This window comes from Haliotis rubra, unplaced genomic scaffold, assembly GCF_003918875.1.
Source record: "Haliotis rubra isolate DU_JTF1 unplaced genomic scaffold, ASM391887v1 Scf525, whole genome shotgun sequence".
NCBI lineage: Eukaryota > Metazoa > Mollusca > Gastropoda > Lepetellida > Haliotidae > Haliotis > Haliotis rubra.
In genome coordinates this window covers 513,383-538,977 of record NW_025767219.1, presented here as the reverse complement: position 1 = coordinate 538,977, position 25,595 = coordinate 513,383, and the positions used below count along the sequence as shown (strand labels likewise).

The 25,595-nt window shown below is 38.9% G+C and overlaps 1 protein-coding gene across 1 annotated transcript in view; it reads left to right on the top strand.

Annotated features, from left to right (window-relative positions):
• Nucleotides 1–25,595, top strand: part of LOC124252816 (calcitonin gene-related peptide type 1 receptor-like) — a 123,352-nt gene that overhangs the window by 50,502 nt on the left and 47,255 nt on the right. The window contains exon 4 of the mRNA XM_046686494.1: nucleotides 4,478–4,593. Coding sequence (XP_046542450.1) covers nucleotides 4,478–4,593 — 116 coding nt within the window. The remainder of the gene's footprint in view (nucleotides 1–4,477; nucleotides 4,594–25,595) is intronic.

The window sequence follows — 25,595 nt, the reverse complement described above, 5'->3', positions numbered from 1 at the left end:
TGTACCTGGAAAAATAACACTAACGGAATGCCGCGATATTTCGCCCAGATTAGATGGTAATACGAAACTAAACAAACCATTTCTATGCAAGTAAAACACCTTGGTGTTTGGCAGCAGGATAAAATGACAAATGCTAAAACAGTAAGCACATATTTATTATACACTGTGTCAAACAGCGCGTTATTGAAAACACCATTTGATAATGAATGAAATTCTGATGTACTTTAAATTAGAGATTGAATATCCTGTATTATTCTTCGATAATACTTTTCCAAAAATGCTTTTACTGTTTCCATGAGAATGATCCTATCTGAAGAGCGATCAAATGTTTCACGCAAATGTAGGTCGACATCTTTCAACAGCAGTGTCAAATCATGAATTTATGGAAGGACATTTCATTGATTAAGTAATCCTCGTGTTGGATATCGTATCACCATGGACGATAATTCACGTCCCCCGCGCTCAGTAATGAGTCTTGATCGGGAGCGATTTGCGTATGATATAAATTGGTACAATGGTGACGTGGTTTTCACCGTTACTCTCCTAATTGTTTTCTTTAGTAGGGAGTTTTACTCGTAATACCCTTCAGGTCAAATGCGTCCTTGGGGGCACGTATGACTTAGTGGTCTAGGTTTTGTCAATTATGGTAAAAACGTAGATCATATTTAGTACATTTACAGTCCCTTTCACGAACATACACATACTGTAGTGGTTAGCTTGCCAGAACCAAAGGTCTGAAGGAGCTTCTGGGTCTTTATGGCATGGCACATTGTGGCCATCTCCTTTGAACTGAGTGTGTGATCCTAAAACTAGCTTATCACCAAAATGGGATTCATCTGTGAACGAACGTTATAAAGAAAAATATAACGTATTTAATAAATTCTAATTAATTGTGAAGAGTCATAAACATCTTCAATAATCCTCTTCTCAGGCAACACACTGAGTTATCTGAAACATTGTTATATGTGACATCCCAAATGGATGAAGAATGAATCATAATCGTGTCAAAGAAATACCGAAATATCGTTTCTTTTTGTGGTAAAAGTGATAAAAAATTACAAAATGCAAACTTTTGAAACTTCTTCTCCGAAACAAGAAGACTTTAAACAGAATTATCATTAGGTAGAGTAGAAGCTGTGTGCTACATAAATCTGCTTATGACCACGATATTGTTTCTTTGAGAAAGTATACACTACAGTGATAAAATATGTTGGTTGACAATGTTGCTACTTTGACGTTCAGAAGTAATCACGGTATTCGGCGTAAAAAGTATAATAATAAGCGTGACATTTAACAAGGAGTTACTGTGCTGGAAATATGTTGAAAGCATAACGAAGATATATATTTCTTAGGCACCATAAATCATTATCTAAGCTGAACTGTGGTCATTCATGACTATGTTTCCAAAAGAGAAACCTATCTCACGTCTAAGAATTGTTGGAAAGAAATGGCATTATATGGCCATAAACAATGTCTCCTCCAATCACATTAAATAGCACACAATAATTGATAGTAAGGCATTTCCCGACAGTGAGATTAACTTATTATATCTGTTTCATCATCATCAGATCTTATATATGGAGGCCATAATCTCATATACATATATATATTAATATACATTTTCCAAACAGGTATTAAAGCGTGAACGAAAAAGGAAACAATTTCTCAAAATGGATACCATTTACCTGTCTACCTGCATAAATTATCTTACACCTCATTAAGATATATTCATGACATATATACGTATAGCTGGAATGAAATCTATATAATTTTAATACCTATTTTCTATTATTCTAACTTTATTCTCATGTCGTATGCATATAGATAAAGAAACTTCAGTCTTCAATTTTGTTCTGTTTGATTGGCATTTTAGAAGTTTGTTGGATAATAGAAAAGTATAATACTTTATGGATAACAACTTCTTTATTTATTATGATGCGACGTTTCGGTAATGCTTCTTATCACTCTTGCTTGACAACGGTATAAGAAGCTATACCGAAACGTCGCATCATAATGAAGAAAGAAGTTGTTATCCATAACGTATGATACTTTTCTATTCAATTTTGTTTTGCTTAAGGATATTGCTGACAGATATCATATTAACTTGCGAAGTGTTAGGCGAAAACCTACCCGGAAGTTCTTTATAAGCTGGGCATTTCAACCAAATGTCATATTCATAGATTTCTGAATCTACTTTACATACAGGACAATTTCTTTGAGATACATATGTTGCCATCTTCCTACGTTATCGTTTAAACGTAAGCCACCAGCTCTGAGTTTAATATACCAAATTGGAAGATAGATACCCCTCTGGCTCAAGAAGATTGTTATATTCTGTATATAACAGTTTATATCGTGACCTTTTTAAAGAGTAAATGTCCAATTTGGTAAAACATGTTAAACGACATTACCAAAAATAAGAACATCTCTTGTTCTGTATTCACTTGAGTCTTGCATCGGTTCTTTGATTCCTTACACCTGAATTCCCAGCTAATATTGAAAATGGACAACATTCAAAACAGCGTTCACCCAAACTCCTACACCCTCTTCATTTCATGACATTCAAGCCCACGTATGCCCACTAGCTTCGCAGTGATTCATTGATGCATAGTTAAGGAAGTAAAGAGCATCGATATTTCATAGGAAGGGTTATGATAAAATGTGTGAAAAAATATATTTTAAATTTTAGTTAAAGCGTGGGTGTACAAGAATTTTCTTCACATAGTAACACTTGAACCTCTATGTCGTTCTGTGGGCAGGGGAAAGCTGGGCGTATTAGCATGATCAAAGACATATTTTTGACATTTTCAAATGTGGGTGTGAAAAAATGGTGTCTTTCTACGCCTCTGCATTATCTTTTTATTTCCGTTTTCTGGACAATTAGCGTGATGATTGCTTAACCCTTATCAGCAGTCTTGCAGCTATTCGTGGCGATTTTGAAAATTATAGTCAGCTAAAGATAGAGGGATGAAACGTTTCCTGTAGTTAGTGTCTTTGTATCCGTGGAAACACATCCTACTGTGTTTTGTACATGTGCTGTTTTTTGTTGTTTACTGGTTAACGCCGTGGTACAGCTATATGGGACCGCCTCCGTGGTGTAGTGGTTAGAGCGTCCGCCCGGAGAGCGGAGGTCGCAGGTTCGATCCCCGACCGCGTCATACCAAAAGACGTTAAAATATGGTACTTGTTGGTCCCTGCCTGGCGCTCAGCATTTATGGGTACAACAAGGACTGGTCGGCTCGGAGTCAGTATAATGTGTCTGAGTGGGGTATTCATGCTTCACTGCAGCATGGTATCTCAGTGGGCTAGCACTATAAAACCAATAAAAGTCTGGGCTAGTACAAGCAGCCGCACATACACATACACACGCATGCACGTCGTCAATTTATGAGCGAAATATTCTCAAGCACGAAGTTAAACCCAATTTCACCTCACCTACAGATATATGGATGCGCTTGGACCTTGCCCCAAACCTTCGGACACTATGATTTGTACGTTCACAAGCCTGATCACCAGATACGTTACGAAGCCCCTTACCTTCCCTACCTAATCTAATGCAGGTTACGATGAATACATTCCTACTCGGTTTTAGGTTGTAAACTGTTAATTATTGGTCCACTATATATCGCTGTATATACTGTAAATCTTGACACATACGGCATCCTGACACAGGTAGTGGTGTTCAGTCTTGTGCATAGAGCCCAGGTCACAAATCAGTCGCAGTTAAGCATAGTCAGTCACGGAGAGTCTTGAATGGTTGACTGCGCTTAGCAGCTTGACTTCTTGGACTTCTGTCCTGCCCCAAAACGTTGTACACGTGACACATGTGGTTTCACCTTAGGGTGCCTCTGTTCACCCTGCAATGAATGGGTAGCTGCTGGGGTGAATCTTGTGTCTTAAATCTATCTGTCGCCAACTTCCGTTAACAGGGGTATTAACGCTTGGAGCATGTACAGGCGCTTTATAAATGTCCACGCCAGAGGCCTTTTTCAAAAATGATTGTTACTATAAGTGTACCTCTTCTGATAGCGGAAATACCAACTAAAACTCCACATCCCTGTGTATTGTGCAGCAGTTTTAACAAGACTATATACCAGTTACACTATATCATTCAAACGCTAGAATTTGCATAATGAACTTCTGCTGAGTTGTCATTGCTATGGTCAAGAGCTCTACTCCATCACAGCTATGACAATTCGCCGAGCAGCGAAACTGAAACTAACAACTACTTTAAAACGTAGAATGTAAATGTTGACATTGAGAAACATGCGCACATTCAAGTACTATTGTAATGACTGTCTTCATGCCAACTTCCTAAAGACGCAGACATTTGAAAAAGGTCTCAAAGTACCCTACATCCCCTTCGGTGTCTTTTCCTTCGGAAGTGAAGGATGACCGGAAATGCTGTGAAGTGGTTGGTGCGATATCTTAAGATGTTTCAAGAGGCAATTAGAACTCGTGCACTTTATCGTTTCAGCTGCTACAACTTGACTCATCGGACGACGATCGCCGTTTCATCTATATCTTCATTGGTGGATTTGCTTTTTCCATCGTGATGCTTTTCATCTCTTTGATAATCTTCTTTTCATTCAGGTAAGTGAACCAATCTTCATCATCTAGAAGCGTAAGGTGCTCTGTCGTTCGCAGATTAGGACCCGTGAAAATCCTTTTTAGAAGTGGTCTTCAGCAACCCATGCTTGTCGTAGCGGGACCGGGTGGTCCGGTTTGGTTGACACATGTCATCGTTTCCCAATTGCTTAGGTCGATACTCATGATGCTGATCACTGGAGTGTCTGGCAGATACATTTCAGACCACCGCCATATAGCTGCTGGGTGTACGTAAAGATAAAACAAAGGATGGCTTGGCGTGCAATATTTGACACGACTACATAATCACTGAATGTACAGCAGATGATATGACTGTATATGATGTGTACAAGCACATCAGGGTTTGTTATGCGGACATTGAGCAGGATTACAGCTGTACAACGCGGTCTGAAAACAATCGAGTCTGGACCGGACAGTCCAGTGAATGACACTGTGAGATGCGATGCCTGGACATGTGTTTATGAATAAAGTAATGATGCTACCAGGTGTTCTCGAAAAGTATATGTACAAGGGATTGTCTTGCCAGATATTCACACTCACCCACATGTATGCCCGTTCCTCATTAACATGTCAATATCTTCCATTTATTCCTTGAAACAGAACAAACATAAAATGATGTAAAACATAAAAAAAATAGTGAATTACCCAACATCCTTCCTGCTATCATTTGATCTAGAAATACCAATATAAATTACTTGCTATAGCTAATAAATCTGATACTTTTTTAATTAACGGCAATGACAAACAGAGTAAGTGGATTAAGCAACGCCCCTAAGCGTTCCGCTAATAATGGATCTCATCTTATGAAGTGAAATTGATGTCGGCCACGATTGTTGTATGGTAATGGTTGTCTTATGAAGAGTAATGATCAAGAAATAGGCCTTAGGGGATGGAACGGAAATATAACTCTTGTGGAATTTGTTTGTTTTGAAATTGATTATGACATGTGCGTTATCGATATGAAATCTGTACGTTTTATCTCTTCTATTTGCATGGACAGTCTCATATAAATATGAGATGCAGCGACAGCCTTGAAATTGAAGTGATCTAATTTGGCTTCTAAAGTGCCGTTAAGTACGGACTGATATGCATATCAGCTTCAGGTTGATTTCGAAATTCCTTTCCGAGGGTTGGATTTCATTTTGCTGGTAAACACTTGTTCTTGAAGTTAATGTGGAAATGTCGACGGGCTGAATATATCACTCTCAGCAGCCTAACCTAGCCATCAAGTTCTTGATTTGTTCTACGATGGATTTCAGGGAAGCCACAAGAGCCATAAAAAACGGAAACTGCAGTGAAGTGTTTCAGATGAAATCCCTCGCAAAATTCGTGGTTTTGAGTGAGTGAGTCTCGTTTCACGCCGCACTCAACAATATTCCAGCAATATATAGCGGCGGTCTGTGAATAATCTAGTCTCGACCAAACAATCCAGTGATCAACAGCATGAGCATCGATCTACGCAACTGGGATACGATGGCGTGTGTCAACAAAGTCAGCAAGAGTGACTACCCGATCCCGTCAGTCACCTCGTACGACAAGCAGGTGTTGCTGAAGATCGATTGTAACCCTGGTTTGAATCCTGGTTCGCCTGGTTCACCCCGAATTTGGTTCCAGGTTTGTCAGAACAATTCTCGTGCTCGCGGGTGTCACTAAGGTGGTTAATATCTGGGAAGGGCATTGCTCCGGGTGTTTCTCCCACATTAAGCAGGCACACAGTGATATAACCGGAACACTGTTCCAAATGGCGTGAAAATCTTACAGTGCTCCTTCAGTTATTCTCTAGTTGTGAGATAGACATGACGTGAATCAGATATAGTATGACGTCACAAACGAATGCTATGGCCTCATCAACCAATGCCAGCACATACTTCCTAACTGGACTGCTTTGTGTAGCAGAATCCGGACGTGAAACCATTTTTATTGATAAATAATATTAAAACGTATGTTTTACTTACATAATATTTATTCCGATTGCTGATTTTTCAAACTTGGAAAAACAAAACATTATCATCAAGAAACGCATTCACACTCAGCTAAAACTTACGAAAAATGTCCAGGGTTCGAATTCCGTCAAGAAGTACTTTCAAATATTTACTACAGCAAACATACTATCATTCAGTTGTCGTTCTCTTTGTAATTGATCACACGATGGTCCAAACATTTCCTTTCATTCTGGGTTCGAACCCCAAATACTCGTGAAGATCCCGGTTAGAATTGGTCTTCAGCAAGCCATGCTTGTCGTAAGAGGTAATTAACGGGATCTGGTGGTCAGATTCGCTGACTTGGTTGACACCTGTTATCGTATCCCAATTGCGTAGATCGATGTTCATGCTGTTGATCACTGGATTGTCTGTTCCAGACTCGAATATCTACAGACCGACGCCATATAGTTGACATGTTTGCTGAGTGCGGCCTAAAACTAAACCACTGATTATTGTGCTAGCACTATGCCCATCCCGATGGGTTTCACCGTGACGGTAAACGTTGGAATCCTACAACAGTTCCATATCATGGCAAGACGTGATATAACCGAAAAATCGGTTAATTGGGTTGAAGTATACGACAGATAGGAATGAGATGAAAAAATGTTAAGAGATGACGTTTCTGGCGTATTGATATACAGAACTGGGCGTTTGATGGGCATTGGATTTCATGTAGTCATTTGATAATATGAATCTGGCGTTCAATCTAGTGACCTGCTGGTATATATATATATCACTAACGAGACACAGGTAGAGATCTGGAAGAATTGGATGTTCTTTAATTTATTATTTTGAGTAATATATATTTGTAAACTAGTGACAGCATCAATCAATTTGTGTTAAGGATGACCATCCATATGCATTCCATCTTCAACGAGGGGCGGTAGGGTAGCCCAGTGGCTGAAGCGTTCACTCGTCACGCCGAAGACCCGGGTTCGATTCCCCACATGAGTACAATGTGTGAAGTCCATTTCTGGTGTCCCCCCACCGTGATAGTGCTGGAATATTGCTAAAAGCGGCGTAAAACCATACTCACTCACTCACCCCTCGTATCTGCCACCATCTGGAAAACAGCAGACTGTGGTAGAAAAGACAATACAAACGCCAACTTATCTCTAAGCATCCATAAACAATATGAAAAGTATGGATTTCGTTGTCGATTTAATCGCGTTTTGGGGGGCAGAGATCGCGAGTGGAGTCTGATAGGAGCGTGACTGCATAGCAAGCAATCGCCACAGGACCACAATGGCGAGTACGGTAGTGTTTAAGCACACCTACAACGCAGCCGTGACATTTGAAGTAATTCGCAAATGTTAATGTCAGAAAAATTCCTTCTTACATGTTCAAATATATCCTCACGCCGAGTTGTATCAGCAGTCGTACTTGCCCGATGTCACACGCCATGAAGATCCATTATGGTTTGCAGATGTAAACACACCCTTTCCATCAAGCAAATTGGTCAGTCTATAAGGTAAAGTAATTACGCCAGCACCGGTATTCTCTTGGGTATTAAACTGCCATGTATTCTTCATTCCACGGCACCGACCTCTTTAATACCTCTGTCTCATTGGCGAGTGATGGTGTTTAAACAGACCTACACGTCAGTTGTCTGGTATATTAGGAGAGCTATATGTCATAGTTTACACAGTAATAATATCAAATAATCATATTGCAGCTATGTAGAAGTAATTGAGACCAAACATACATGAGGTTGATAGAACGAATAACAATCACACAGAACCAACAAAAGCTCGCAGTGTAAAGGTACCACATCTTAAGCTTCTTTGGTAGGCATCTAGAAGTTGGAGCAGTAAGGAAGGATAACAATATATGGATGAACAACTTCGTTATTACAGTGAGAGCAACGTTTCGGTGTAGGTTTTAACACTGTTATCAAGCATATGATGAACTGAAAAAAGGAATTGATACTCTCTGAAGAATATATACATCTGTATACTGTGAGAGCAACGTTGCGGTGTAGTTGTAACGCCGTTATCAAGCAACTGATGAATAGAATAAGGAACTGAGAGGCATATATGCATCTGCATACTGTGAGAGCGACGTTTCGGTGTAGTTCTAAGGCATTGGGTGGCATACAATTGTAGGGAAGCGTTTTTACAGTACAATTACACATCTGAAGCCTTGATATGATGGGCATACAGTTCAAGAGGTGTTACACCGTATTCAATCACTTACCACGTCTTAACTTAGCAGGTGCCGGGAGTAGAACGTTCTTCTCTTCTTGTACCCGATAAAAGCTACTGTATATGGAATGTGGGGGAATTCCTGGTTACAATGGGCTTCTATATGCATGGTGGTTGAAAGAAGCGACTGGGGTCAGACTCTATGACTTGATGGTGTGGACATACCATTTCCTACATAATATTGTTTATTTGTGTTTTTTTTGTTTAACGCTGCATTTAACGATATGACGCTGGTCTGTAAATAATATTAGTCTGGACCAGATAATCATGTGATTGACATCATAATCATCGATCTATGCTTTGGAATACGATAACACACGACTGTGTCTGACCTTTCAATCCCGTTAGTCACTTCCTACGACAAGCATGGGTTGCTGAAGATCAATTCTAGCTGATCTAGTCTTGTTTTCTACTTATGCAGGAGATATATGAATATATTTGTCGTACTACGACGCTTGCTTATAAATTGGGTTTGGATGTAAAAAGACACTTCTTAAAACATTTTTCTTCTTCTACGATAAAATCCTTTCATTATTCAAAGGAATCGATTGTTCGATTTTCGACTATTTCGCGAGCATGGGTTATATACGCTATATAAGATAGTTTACTTTACCAGAGTTATTAGCCAAATAAATGCCAAACATACAAGACATTTATATCATTATAACGTGTACATTGACCATGTACATTGAAATTCGATTCTCAACTCCCTGGGGAGGATGCATTTGTAGTTGCTATTCACATCAAACTCTCATGAGTGTCATAAGGCCATTGGCTGGGTGATCTGGGAGATCTAATTACGAAGCTAATCTATCATCAGTTTGCAATTACTTGTAGTTAACACAATTTCACACGTCTCACAAGTCATATTCCACTGAAACCTGTGCTCACATAGTACAATTATATTCATCATTTGAAACAAAATTTATTTATTATTGTTTTTTTATTATAATTGGATAATTTTATAGCGCACATATCCATGCACTAGTGCATGCTCAAGGCGCTGGTATTCCCCCCCCCCCCCGATCATTGGATGTCAATCTCAACGACAAATCTTATTATCAATCTTAACTACCTGGGGAGTATACAACTCTTGCTGCCACAAGACGCACCGAGTTATTGCGGCTTTCCCATTATTACGAGGTACCAATTCACAGCTGGGTGGACACATAGTCACAGTACTTTGTCCAAGTTCACTGCACGTTGCTGTACCCGCAACTAGGTGTTTGCACGTATTCATGTGGCCACCATCTGGTCATATACCAACCGATTCGTGGTTTCTTTTAAGTGCACATGGTAGTGTACTGTACACTAGGGGTTGTGACAACACGGAAAGAGTCTGCACACAGTTGACTCCAAGGTTTTTACACCCGGTCACAGGTGGGCTCGATCCCGGCACCTCATGCTCGCTGGATCACTAGTATTTAAAAATGCGAAACACACAGCGCATCCACTCCGTTCCTCCTGCCAGTAACGGGTTAAACGAATATATCCTGTTCCGGATGTTCTAACTAAAGTAGAGTAGCTTAATATGGAAATATACTGCAGTGACGTTTTCCTCTCACTACTTCCCAGTTGTCGCAAGGTTGTAGATTGGTAACGTCATGACACAACGTTGTCACATGACACAGCGTTAGTTTTACGTCTTTTAATAACGTTATTTCACACCGTTACATCAACGTTACATGAATAAACATTGGAGTGAAGATTCTGCTTTGTTTCTTATGTACTGTTCACTAATTGGAAAACTATTCAAATTTAAACGTTAAATAGAACGTTAAGCAAACGTAAAATACCTTAGCATAAAAAAATATTAACAATGTGACGACGTGAAAATGACTTATCACAACGTCATGTCACAGCGTAAATGAGAGTCCTCAGAACGACATTATAATAACTACAGCATAACGTTGTGACAACGTTGCGAAAACGTGAAATTGTTAGCTGGGTTACACAAAGCACGCACCCTGTCAACCACTAGTCTGATTGGCTCTTTGTATAGACATCATAATAGGTTTGGCTGTGTTCATTTGCTACATGCTGTAACATTCATAAATCCCTCAAGTTCTTTGCTCCTTACAGAAATTTGACCGGGTTCACTGTCTTTTTAGGAGCAGTTTATCTTGTAATCCCTTTTGGATCACCAGAATTCTTTCGATTATTGTTCGGGGCCGTCAGTTTGGTAATTTGGAGTGGGTAGTGTTTATCGCACTCCGCAATATTCCCGCTATGTGATGTCCGTCTGTACATAATCGTGAGTGGGCCAGACAAGCTAGTGATCGACATCATGACCATCGATCTACGCATTTGAATTGGGGAGAGTAGAGGATGAGGCTAGGTCTACGGAGTATGGAGACTTGATCCTTTTGCAGCTGGAGCTGCGAAACCACATATCATTTAATTAAAACTATAAGCCAAACTGTGTTTTAAAGACATCTTGTATCAGTGTAATTGGGGGAAGACAATTTTCTCACTTTGTCAACAGTCTGCAGCAAACGTGTGTCTGTGCGTGTGCGTGCGTGTGAGTGCGTGTGTGTTTGAACGAACCCACTCTACCTCACCTGGCATCTATATAGTTAGGGTGAAATCCATGTTCCCAAGGTACATGCCAGGTTTATCAAGTAATAACGACGCACACACTTTCCAGACATATTTCCATTTCCTTATATAATTGAATAAAGTAGGTTTTACAGCAAAGTCATATCGGGGACCATCAGAAATATGTTTCACATTCTCTACTCACGTCAAAAATCGAACCACGGCCAAAGAGAACGCTTCAAGCATCACAAAAAACTCAAACCGCCCCCGAAGCCCTTACAAAAAATAATAGAAAGCAGCATATTCACCCGATAAAATGACAAAAATAAAACCATTAAGCTTATAAGAATGATAAGAGTAATTACGAAAGGCTCTAGTCGAAACGCCTGAAACGCACATTTGATGCACTGTTAAAAGTTGCAATGTGCAATTCCTCTCAAGACATGACGGCATTAAGCCTGTCTGCATCTGATAATGAAACACGCTAAAATTACATTACTTGTATCTTCGTGATTGCATTCTTGCTCTCATGAGCTTTTAACCTAAATAGTGTTATTGTTTCTAGTAATCAAGCACATCTTTAAGGGATCGCTCTTGGAATTTTGTTTTTCTGGTGATTAATGGAATAACGGTTGTACTTCAATTGTCTGATATGGCTCCAAAAGATGGAATCTACAAAATACTGAAACACATTTACGCGATGAAATAAAGTTTGTTTTTTTTTTGTTTTTTTCAAAAATTAATTCTAGAGACAGGTAATCATACAGTGATTGTATTCTGATATTTTTACCAAACGGAGAAGACGAGGTTTGGCTTCCCCACTTTGGAAGAGTGAGTGGCACAAATGCTTTGCGTCCTCGCAAGTTCAGCAAGCATCAGAGTGACAAGGTATTCTCTGTTGATAAAAATGGTACCGTGTAACAACTGAAGGTTCTTGGTCCAACAGCCATCTGTTGTGATATGGCGTACAATTTCGGGGATCGCATTACTTCCTTTGTCACACTAAAGATTTGGGCAGCGGAGTTAGAGAGTGGACGATAGTGTCTCTAAGATCTCCAAGTGCCACCTTTAACTGTTAAAAAATGCAATATGGTTATGACTGATAGACAACTCACAACACACTGCGACGGGAGAGTTTACAACATTCTGAGGCGTGAACTGGCTGTGACAAAGCTTTCGAAGTGCAGGTTTAAATGAAGCTGACTGTGCCGATGTGTGGCCATTGCTTATTGTTATGTACCCCGGTAATAACCAGAGACTGATCAATAACAGTCAAAGCAGTGGAAACAAATCTCCCCTTCCGCCGAAAGAACGTGTGTTCGAATTCGATCAGCTGGCAAGGTGATGGCTTCAGATTTCTGGTACTCAAAAGAAATTCTGAAAGTGGATTATCTCACCAAAGGTCAGGCCATTATTGGTTAAAATTACACTAATTTGCTCTCACAAGTGCGTAGGATATCAAGGCCAAACATCGAGGAAACCCACACAAAATGCGTTGTTCCACCAGGTCAATGCACCTGTCATAGCTGCAACACATGACTGGGGCTTTGATTCATCATCATCTGTAGCGCTCGGATTCCACACCTCTTTACAACACCAAGGAACTGTCCAGCAAGCTTTGTGCAAATTATAATGACGTCAGAACTGTCCACACCACAAGGTGGCCTGGGACCCTTCTCCACCAGTAAATAACCAATCTCCATTATCTGCCGAAGCAGGTTGTGTGAGGCATCAAAGGCAAATAGCAGTGAAAATGTTTATGTTTGCTGGAAATAATTGACACCAGAAATTGCCTCGACTCCATCACCCGCCCTTGTAAGTCTAAGGCTAAAACCATTTCTTCACAGTTATTCCATAACTCAGTTCACAGTATTAGGTAGGCTATTTTGTAAGGCTTAATATTATGCAGGCGCATGTTGTGTACATCAAAGTGTGTCCTTGATAGATAGTTTTCCTGCACGCGTGAAGATCGGAGTTTGATTTCAGCAACCCATGCTTGTCGTAAGGCCGACGGGATCAGGTGGTCAGGCTCGCTGACTTGGTTGACACATGTCATCGCATCCCAACCGCTTCGATCGATGGCCATGCAGTTTATCACTTGATTGTCTGTTCCAAACCCGATTATTTACTGACCGCCGGAATAAAGCTGAATGTTGCTGATTGCGGCGTTAAACAGAAAATAAACATACCATTAGTATTCCTGCTAGACTAACAACTAGTCTCTCAAATGAACATATTTTACTGAAAACGAATTCATAGTTAAAAAAAAATATATATTGAAAAGAAGCCCCGAGACTTTAGAAAATCTAGACTTGCCACATTTTCTACACTTGCGTGGGCTTTCTTGGATATATTTGCTTCAGTGTCTGTATGACAGACTATATTCCTGCAAGACACTAACACATTCAGTGATTGTATGAATAAATTAAGGTGTACGCTGTCTGAACACAATTTGGATATATTTCCGTTTACAGACCAACACCAAAGGGATATCTTCTGCAAATTAAGGCCACCATTTACACTGAATTCATTTCCCATTGGGTACAAAACAACCTCATCATGATCTGTACCCAAGAGAACAAATCAACATGACTCGAAAGAAGATCAAAAGAAACTGAACCTCTAGTAAATGAATTTGTTCTTATGGACCCGTTTCAAAGCATTTTGACACAAAGCAGCACCGTGGAGACATTTCTGTAGATAGTTGTCATTTCCAATTAGCGGAGGAGGATGGCCATGCTGGGAGTATCAATCCCATGTTTACGTTAAATGGGTTCATCTTAAAGTCCATTAGTGTACTAGTGTCACTGTTATCTGTACGCTACTGATGAAAAGGTCGTACGGAAATACATTACTATGGATTACAATGAGTAAAAATTAAGAAAGGCAGTGAATAGAATTACTTCCTATTTATTGTAACCTTAATTGTTTGTTATTTGTTACTATTTTGCCTTAATGTCTTCTGAGTTCCCATCGTGATATTGCTGGAATATTGCAAAAAGCACTCACTCACTCGTAGTGTTTGTTGATACAGCGCCTGAGAGGAGGAAGGATATTGGGAATACCTAGGACGTATCTTGTGTAAGATGTGACAAGATTGGGCGTGCTGTTACATTGTCAGGGTTACAGGAATAAAAAGAGTTGATCTTCTTGGAGTCAATAGTCGATGTGTGAGTTGAAATGATTCTGAACAGCATGGAATCCTGGTGGGTTAGGGTGGGCCCGTACACACGGACACACGCATACACGCACACAGAGAATCAATACACCAAAGCACGCACCCATGAACTCGGAGATCAAATCAGATATTATGTAATGTTTAGAGGTTAGGGTTTGACGGATTCCACAGAAACTGAAATGCTGTAAGTAATAATTGTCGCAATATTCTGTTATGTATTTACATAACGGGAATGGCCCCAACAGGCCAAATGATAACTATATGCGCTGAATCTCAAAACATGCTTTCGGTTCGAATCCCGATTTTGAATTTAGATTTTCCGTATCAGTGTCGTGGGTTTTCCAGCCAGGGATCTCATGGGGCGAAGGTTTTAGAACTTACAGGTACCTTTTGCAGTGGGTGAGTGAGTGAGTGGGTGAGTGGGTGAGTGAGTGAGTGAGTGAGTGAGTGAGTGAGTGAGTGAGTGGGTGCTTGTTTGTTGTTTATGAGTGAGTGAGTGAGTTAGTCTAACGCAGCGTTTAATAGTGTATCCGTTATATTGGTGCGTGTCCATACCTATAAACATCATCGGGGCTTACAAAGGTTCCTTGCACGCCCAAGGGATGCAACTCTGCATAGCGTAAGATATGATAAAATGGGGTAGGGTGACAGGACCGATGTCTTTGTAACTTTAGTGTCTTCCCTGATGATTCATATATTGTCTAGCCAAGACTATTATTATTCTCAGGCTGTTGTGATAAGTTGATAGATTGCTGAACAAACAGACAAACAAAGAAGAATGTCGTCAATCGTCACCTTTGACGACATCTCAAGATAGCATGAGAATAATCCCAGAGCTTGAAATACAACACCCACACAAGGTTCATTGGGCCTTATCTATGCCTGTATGTCAAATAAGTCTTTGCCGTAGGATTGATACATTAAATACACCTCATATCTGATAACCCAATATGCAAGTTCTATAACACCAATGTGATGACGGTGATTTAAGTTTATGACTCATAGCAAACTTTTCCCATTATATGTCTTTCCGCCAAAGATGTATAAAGTGAGAATGAGAGGTATAGTGTGTGAAGACTAATGCCTAAATGAGACTGGTTTGTTTCCTAATTGCCTTTGGCCAAATCTTTGAACAAGAAGAGTTAGGTGCCCTTTCATTGTACAGTATGCCTAAAGCCTCTAACTAATTCCTTTGTCAGTCACTTATCAAGAATAGAGAACCGCTACCAGGCTGATTAAGAATAACTGGAACAAGCAATGTATTGTGATCTCAACAGACACGTTGCAGAAACTCCAAGCACTGAGGACTTTATTCGTGACACATACATCCAATGGTTAGGAAATCCAAGTGCGCATTCCTGTTGTCTTTTAATCTACTTTCTAAAACGTATCCATATATACCTACTCGTTGACAGAAAAGTAACTGAAAAAATTAAATCTTTTTCAATCTGGCAGTTAATCGAATTCAGTTAGTCATGCACATGTTGCCCTCTTGAGAACTCTCAGACTGAAGGGTCATTTAATACGGTGTTCAATTATTTGGTTAATGCTTCTTTCGAATCTGTATGATTTCTATATTGTTTGTTGCGCTTTATGCCTGGGAATGATATTTTAGTGGAATTGCATCAACTGAAAAGAAATATTCCGAACAAGCAGCGATGTTGAAGGGTAACAATAGTATTTCACGGAAGCGGTGATCTTTATATTGACACATTATATTGTTTTTATCAGTGCTTTATCTGTACACTGCTTCCTCTGTACTCGATATCACATTGATAATTTAATTCAAGAAACTCGAATATGTGAAGCCAACTAAAATAATAGCAATATGGCCACATATAGCCCTCAACTGCACGCAGCACGGGCATGCTCCACGCGTAATCAACATAATGTACATTACTACCCGTATAACCCCAGCTACCTGTGCCATAAGGGTTAATAGTCATATTTATTATCCCACGTACCCGTGAAGGTCCGGGTTAGAATGAACCTTCAGTAACCCGTGCTTGTCGTAAGAGGCGACTACCGGGATCAGGTGGTCAGGCTCTCTGGCATGGTTGACATATGTCATTGGTTCCCAGTTGTGCAGGTCGATGCTCATGCTGTTGATCACTGGATTGTCTGGTCCAGACTCGATTATTTACAGACCGCCGCCATATAGCTGGAATATTGCTGAGTGCGGCGTAAAACTCAACTCACTCACTCACTCACTATTATCCCACGGGTACCCATTTTATGCTAGGTGAACAGAGACAAAGTTGAACAAACTTACTTGCCTAAGGTGAGACCGATGAGATTTAGTGATTTAAGACTCATAACTCTGCAACAACAGTGACGACGTCCATCATCTCCTTCTGCAACATAAAAGTATAAGTTGAAAAAATAAACAAGCTCAACATTAATATCAACACGTCCACCGAGCGTTATCGATGCATGTGAGTCAAATTTAAATTATGGGGCGTAAGGGACGTTCAATCATCTTATGTTATTATCAAATATGTGACTTGTACAAGAGAAATGAGATGAAGGTTGCTTAAAAGTCATGGCAATTTTCCCCTGGTATGTGTCTTGTCACGAATGATCGATAAAGTGAGCAAGGGACAGAACACTACATCTAATATCCATGCTTTGCCGATGAATTTCTACAATTATTAATTCCACAGTCATTGTTAATTGCGCCAAATTAACCCGGTAATTTTATAACCAAACTGTTTTAATTCGGCAAACATAAATCAGTAATTATGCTAGTGGACTCCTAAACGTACTGTAGTAATATCCCTAGGGTGTGGTTTCATTCTGCAAACATAACGCGGTAATCTCGTAAGCGTATTGTGTTAAAAACGCAAACATAACGCGGTGATGTCGTAAGCATATTGTGTTAAAACACAAACATAACGCGGTAATGTCGTAAGCGTATTGTGTTAGTAACGCAAACATAACGCGGTAATCTCGTAAGCGTATTGTGTTAAAAACGCAAACATAACGCGGTAATCTCGTAAGTGTATTGTGTTAAAAACGCAAACATAACGCGGTAATCTCGTAGGCGTATAGTGTTAAAAACGCAAACATAACGCGGCAATCTCGTAGGCGTATTGTGTTAAAAACGCAAACATAACGCGGTGATACCACGATTAGTTACAGCATCTGTGATACAATTCTATATATGGTGTCAAACTAACAAGCAAGCAAAATATATAACGTCGAGGATCACCTTTGGTGAGAGAATAATAAATGAGCTAAATATCAATATCAACACTACGTCATTTGATTGTTATCTGTGCCTGTATGTCAAATATAAGTCCGAAGTTGGTAAGAGACATCCAGTCCTCTTATAATGTAATTACTAAATATGCTAGTGTTATAAGACAAATCAGATGAAAATGATCTAAGAATCATGGCAATGCACGGTAAATTCGCTAGCATGCGGTTTAATTCCGCAATCATAACGCAATAATCTGGTAAGTGAAGGGTGTTGAATCCGTAAACATAACGCTGTATCCCGTACAAATCCCGTACAAATCGAGGAACGTTTACAAGCACACTGTGTTAAATCCGCCGACATAACGCGATAATTATGCGTGAGGAATGAGTTAATTCCGTAGAGGTACCGGGGCAATCAGGCAAGTGTACAGTGTTAATTCCGCAAACACAGCGCGGTAATACCGCTCGCGCACTTTCATCGGCAAACAAATGTTTTGAAAGCATACTGTTGTGTTAATTCCGCAAGCGTGCAGCAAATAAAAATATTTAAATATAATTTTATTGTTTTTAGAGATGTTTTACAGTCTATTCTGAAAACTCAACAAAGAACATTCAGGTTACAATACAACAAGCATATGATGTACAAATTATGTGAACAGTTCATGACATGAAGACCAAAACTTATAAAAGACGCTGATATTACACACCATTAAAGAAGAGCACTTTGTTATCATATAATAATGTCTAATTTCATTCCGGAAAACATGGAAAGGTGGCACAATGTTTTTTAATCTGCTTCCAAAAATTAGGGTTTTAAAGATAATAATAATAATATTGAGAGCGTCATTGTTTTTGTCTGGGAAACCGAGCAATACCCATTTTCTTGATATTTTGATATTGACAAGAGCTTTATGATTTAGCCAGATTTCAAGGTTTTACCAGAAATGGTTGACTTTACTGCAAGACCAGAAAACGTGATCGAGTGTCTCAATTTCGTCTTGGCAGAAGTTGCATTTTGAATTATTTATATACCCAATCTTAAATAACTTATATTTGTCGGTAAGATGTGATGTAATATTCTCTATTGGAACCATTGTAGTTTACTGTCATTGGTGCATCTAAATGGCATTTTGTTATAATTTTTCCAGTCGTCAGATAGGACTTCGTTGTTTAAGATAGTTTGCTCCCATTTTTGGCAATGTAATTTTTTTTGGTAGTGACATCTGACAATAAGGTTCTGTAAAACCGTTGTGACCCTTTTGCATCCTTGAGGAGCTGTTTTGTATTTGCTGGTAAAGTTGGGTATGGTATTTTTGACAAAGTCTTAAAATCTATGTTAAGTGTTTTCAAACATGACTTTACTGATCTAATAAGGCCAGTAAATGTTAGAAAATCAGTTTTTAGATTATAATGTTTTACAAAGCTTTCAAAGCAGTATATATCCTTTTAGTCAAGTAAATCATTGATACACCGAACTCCTTTATCATACCATTGTTTGAATTTTTTTTGTTTACATCCTACACATATATTTTTGTTATACCAGAGATTTTCGGCAAATATATCATTTACGTCATAGTCAGTTTCATTCCGAGATATAAATTGCCACCAGGCACATAAAACATCCCTATAATGTTTATTGTGGATCAGTGGGAGACATTCTTCTGCCAGATATTGGCAGTGATAATGGAATACATAACCAGCGCCAAACTTTGGGAAATTTGAAATAAATAGATAGCACCAACTGGACTTCTGACCATTGATAGTTTCTGAGCATGCATTAATGTCTTTATATTTGGCATGTTAAAGCTTCCATCGTGTTTGTCACAGAAAATTTGGCTTCTCTTAAGTTTGTCAGGTTTATTGTTCCAGATAAATTTAAAACATTTCTGTTGAAATTTATTTGTAGTTTCATTATCTGGGTCAGGAAGTACACTAAATAAATGATATTACTTTGGGATGATCAAAGATTTAAAACAATATTTCTTCCAAAGGGAGTGAGATTACGTGTGGACCATATGGACATTAACGTTTCACAACTTCTTATTTTTTCTTATCTCTACCATATCATCTAAGTCTTGAGTAAATGTGATTCTAAGAAGACTAAAGTCACCCTGGTCCCAATTAAGATTTAGCTCCGAACATAGTTTCATTTTCGATCTTTTCTTTGATCCTATCCAAATGGGACGTGTTTTGTCGATGTTAACCTTTACACCTGAAAATCTGGCGAAGAAACTAAGCACATTAAATTCTGCATAGACACAACGTTCTGAACCATCCAGGGTACATGTTGTGTCGTCAGCGAATTGATTCAGTAACTATTCAATGCTTCCAATTGAAATACCCTTGATATTTTTTTTGTTTCGTATCATTATTGCTAATATTACCGCACATAAGATAAAGATATATGGGGAGAGTGGATCCCCTTGGCGACAACCTCTTTGAATATCAAACATATCCGTTCCATACCCATTAACAAGAACATTCGATTCAATACCTTGATATAGAATTCTGAACCATCTTCGAATTCACCAAAGTTGAAATAGGATAATGTTTTTGTCAATAAATGACCAGTCTACCGTATCGAAAGCTTTTTCAAAATCAATAAGTAATAGACGACCAGGGATTTGATGGGTTTCTGTATATTCCATTAGGTCGTAAATTAGTCTTGTAATTTCCCCGATATATCTGCCTGACACGAAGCCTTTTTGATCACCATTTATCAATTGAACAAGAACTGATTTTATCCTTTTAGATATTGACACTGAGGCCAGTTTGTAGAAAACAGACAAAAAGGAGATAGGTCTCAAGTTTTTTAAGTGCAATTTTGATTTGCTACCTTTAGGTATACACGTTATAAGTCCACGTTTCATCAAAATAGATAATTCTCCTTTCAGGTAAGACTTATTTAAAGATCTGATGAAATATTTATTTATATCAGTCCAAAAGAATTTAAGGAATTTAGCGGTAAAACCGTCTGGTCCAGGACTTTTATCATTTTTAAACATTTAAGTGCAGCAAGTAGTTCTTCATATTGTAGTTCTCCTTCCAATGCTGCTGAAGTAGCTTCGTCTAGTTTTGGAACGTTGAAGTTTCCTAGTAAGTCATGAAGGTCTATGTCTCTTACATCGTGGTTTTTGCTATATAACTTAGAATAGAAAGATTGATTTCACCTTGTATCTCTTGTTGCTTTGTAAGAGTTTTGCCATCATTTCTTTCTAGACGAGTGAAGGACTTGTTTAAGAAGTTCCTTGTTTCAAGGCCTAAAAAATATTGAGTGGGTTTTGCGCCCTTTTCAGTCCAAACTGCCTTTGATCTAACTATAAGGCCCTGCGTTTTTGTTTTATTTAGATTTTCTAATTGTTCATTATAGTCATTGATTTGTTTTAATAAGGTAGATTTTGTGTGAGTGTCATTTGTTCTGTCCATAGCTTCTGTCGTTTCCTCAATATGATGTATTAAGTCTCTTTCTTCCTTTTCTCTCTGGCGTTTCTTATTTGAAGAATATTTAATAGTTTCTCCCCGAATAATTAACAGCAACGTTTAAAAAAAGTGTTGATCGTCTATAACAAATTCGCTGTCATTTTCAGCTGTGTTTTTGTATCTGAGGCAGGTTTCTGACACAATTTTCTTAACTAATTCAACATATTTTATATCTTTTAAAAGGGAATGATTAAATTTCCAAAATCCTCTACCTCTACCTAGAGCGTTCAAAGTAAAGGATATCGATATAGAAGAGTGGTCAGTTTTGACGCTAGCTTCTATTTTTGTATCGGTTATAGAGTGAATCATATTGTGAGATACTAAGAAATAATCAAGTCCTGCTTGTTTCAAAGGGGATGGTTGTCTCCAAGTATATCTTTTTTCATTAGGATATCTTTCTCGCCAGGGGTTTAGAAGGTAAAGTTCATCTTTCAGGTGTAGGATTCTATCTCTAGCCTCTACATTATTTTTATGTTTGTAATTATACGTATCGATAGAGTAATTTTGCACTACGTTCCAATCCCCACAGACAATTAAATGGTCACTTTGAAGGGACCGTATTATTGAATCAAGATTGTCATAGATGCTAGGGTTGTCAGTGTTTGGACCATACAGATTGATGATGGCTAATTTATAATTATCAATATTCAGTTCTACGGTCAAGTGAATAGTCTACATACTTGGATAAGAAGATTAATACGCCTCGAGAATTGCTCTTGAATGAGCTGAAATAGCAGTTTTTACAACCCCAATCATCCATAACTATCTTTTCCAATTCCTTAGTAAAATGAACATCTTGTAGACAGTAGATTGAAGCACGCTTTGTTTTTAGAAATCTAAACATTTAATTTCTCTTTAATTTATCATGTAACCCTCTACAATTTAATGATGTTATTTTTAAATTAGTCATTTGTCATGATAATGATTTCCGTCCAAGGAGTAAACAAGGATGTATAAGCAGCACAATTCATGTAACATTTTGCAAAGCCATATACTGTTATTGGAGTGTAATATTCATTATGGTTTACAGAAGCGGCATGTCTATACTTAGACGAAAAAAGCTGTGAAGAATGTATGGTGTAAAATAGTAAAATTAAAACTAAAACGAGACCCTGACGGTTTGCACTCATATTTCGGGTACCCACGGTTGATATATAATAACTGAAAGGAAAATATACATGTTAAACTAAACTCACATTATCGTGTCCAGAATGAAAAAAATTCCTCCAACGCAAAATAGTGACAAGTCCAATGGGAGTCCACGGACAAAACATGGATACAGATCTCACAAAAACACAGAAGAACTGAACATAGTCATCCACAATTAGTAGACCACGTATACAGAGATCATAAAATGCACGGGCTGGCGTGTAGCCAGACATGTTGCCACACAACTTACATTGTTCATTTGTCTATTGGCGTCCATATCGTATACCTGTATATTAATGTTTATATGCATATATGGAGAGAACAACTTGTCTCCCACAAAAGTAAGGAGGTTATACCGCTCTTTTGGCGGGAAAGTAAAAGGGCTGGAGAGCGTTTCAGCGAGAAAACAAGAAGTGCGGTTAAGCTCATTTAACAGTTGTTTGAAAGTACAGTGAAAAATGTAAACATTTTCCCCATGTGATGAGGACGGTTTTTATCAGCAATACAATAATATTTCAGTCATATTTTTTCCACATCGAAGTCGGGATGTTAGGATTACGTGTTTCCAAGACAATGTCAGCACCACCCTAACACCACCCTAACACCACCCTAACACGTGTCCACAGCTTTTGTTGCTCTCGGATTCTCGTCGCTTGTCGTCCAAGGATTGCCCTACGTTTTTTTTCATGAATGCGGGTAGGTCAGTTTGGATACTTGATGGCGTTCCTTTCAAGAATTTACGAGCGACGTATATTGCTTCGCGGTCCATCATATGAATAAAGGTAGCAATTATTGGGAGCGGGGCGGATGGCTTGTGTTGTCTTTGATACTCAGACTTGGGTAGTCTGTGAACGATTTTGAAGTATATATTAACTACTTGGTCCTCAGTAAACCTGAGTGACTTCACCATGAAATTTCTCAATGTTCTTTCAGTATTTTCTTGTGGTTGTTCTATTATACCGTAGAACAAGAGGTTTGGTTTCCAGTCATGGATATCCTTAAGGATAACTTGTTTCTCCAGAACTGATTTGGCTTCTCCTAACTCGGCTATTTCCTTGTGAAGAGATTCCAAGTCGTCGCCATGTTGTGAAAATACGTGCTCCATTCCACTAACAGTTTGCTTAATGTCTGATGTCTCATTTTTAATAGTCAATAGAGGCTTGTAAGTCCGTTTTACAACTTGAAATAAGAGCAGCTAACCCTTTGTCCGAGTTTTGGACAATATCCTCCATCATGCTTGCCGAAGCACGTATTGCCCTCGCCGAGTCGGACATCGATGGTTGGTTCACACTTATTGGGGAAAGTGAAAATTTAATTCATATATTGTCCAAAGATTATAGAATCTTCCAAAATATTGTGTAGGCGGTTTGTTGAAGATTCAATACAAAATTTACAAACTGCGGTTTAGCCAAATCATCTGTGGTTTGGGAGAGCTATTCCAGCACACGTCCTCACGGGTTTCATGCACAACCGCATGCAGCAATAATTCATCAAGTGTACTTTGAAGTCATCTGAGATACCCATTTGATGATAAATGAGAATTTTTATGAAAAGTCATTTTGAAGTAACATGAATATGCCTTTGTGAAATTACGAGGCTCTTTATGGATATTTTTGCATTTAAAGTTATATCTTCAGTGTACGTTGCTAATAGGGGATGTTGGGTAGCCATATTGGTTGAAGCGTCCGTTCATCACGCTGAAGACACGGGTTCGACTCCCCAAAAGGGAATAATGTGTGAAGCCCATTTCTGGTGTTCCGCACCATGATATTGCTGGACTATTGCTAAAAGCAGCGTAAAACTAAACTCACTCATTCATTTTGCTAATAACGAACGTAGATCTGAAGTTGCACTTATGTAAGGGAATTACACACTTTCACGTAGCCTTTTATATCATTATTATCGGCCACCAAAACAACATTGCCCCCTAGGGTGTCCTATATGCAGAAATATATCTCCTATAAAAATACAGTTCGTGAATAGATCTACTTGATGTGGTGCTTCTTTTCTTATAATTCAAAATCGATTTCCCTTTATGACGCATATTGTTAAACGGTAGCCTGGTATATAACTCTAATCAGTTTCACAATGCGTGAAATGCGTGTCACGCTGACATTGTCTCAACACATTCCGCTTGCGTTCCCAGCTTGAGTTTCGGTGTAATCTATAGCTGTTTGTTACTGTCAAGATTAAGTCCTACGACTGCAAAGAACTACACTTTAGGGACCCATCGACAGTAAGTATTACGCTTTTCCTGCTCGTCTGGTTAGCGTCAACTGACTGTCCACATTAATCTTTCGGTCTACACACCGACGTGTAGCAACTGTCATTTTACCCCTTTTCTTTCCAAACGTAAATATAACACTGCATCAGGTCCAATGAGGGCACCACTGATATTTATTTTATCTTTGAATGAAAAATATCCATAACATGATTCGATTTCCCTTCGGGCCTTCTGCCAGTATTGGCTGATAAAAGCATGTACAATACAGAGGTAAAGGGGTTCATCCAAGGAGCTTGTTTGTTTGTCGTTTAATGCTGCGCTCAGCAGTATTCCAGCCTTATAGTGGCGGTCTGTTGATAATAGAGTCTTGACCAGCCAATCCAGTGAGTTATTGACTGGTTTTTAAAAAAGCGAAACTCACAACGCATGCCTTTTGAAACAACATCGATCTACCTCAACTCCATTCCACTTAGTTAGTAATAGGTTAAAGGAACATGTGCTGTTCCTGCTGTTCCAACTAAAATGGAGTAGCTCATATGGAAATACACTGCAGTGGCGTGATCGTAGAACGCCACACTCAGCAATATTCCCGCTATATGATGGCAGTCTGTAAATAGTCATGAGTGGGCCAGACAATCTAATGATCAACACCATGAGCATCGATCTACACATTTGAAGTGGGAGAGAATAGGAGGGGGCTAGGTCTACGGAGTATGGAGACTGGATCCTTTTGTAACTCAAGCTGTGAAACCACATATCATTTACTAATTACAACTATCAGCCTAAATGTGTTTTAAAGACATCAATGTAATCGGGGGTAGACAATTTTCTCACTTTGTCAACAGTCTGCAGCAAACGTGTGTGTGTATGTGTGCGTGTGAGTGCGTGCATGTGTGTTTGTACAAACCCACCCTATCTCACCTGGCATCTATATAGTTAGAGTGAAATCCATTTTACAAGGTAAATGCCAGGTTTATCAAGTAATAACGTAACGACGCACAACTTTCCAGACACATGTCCATTCCTTATAT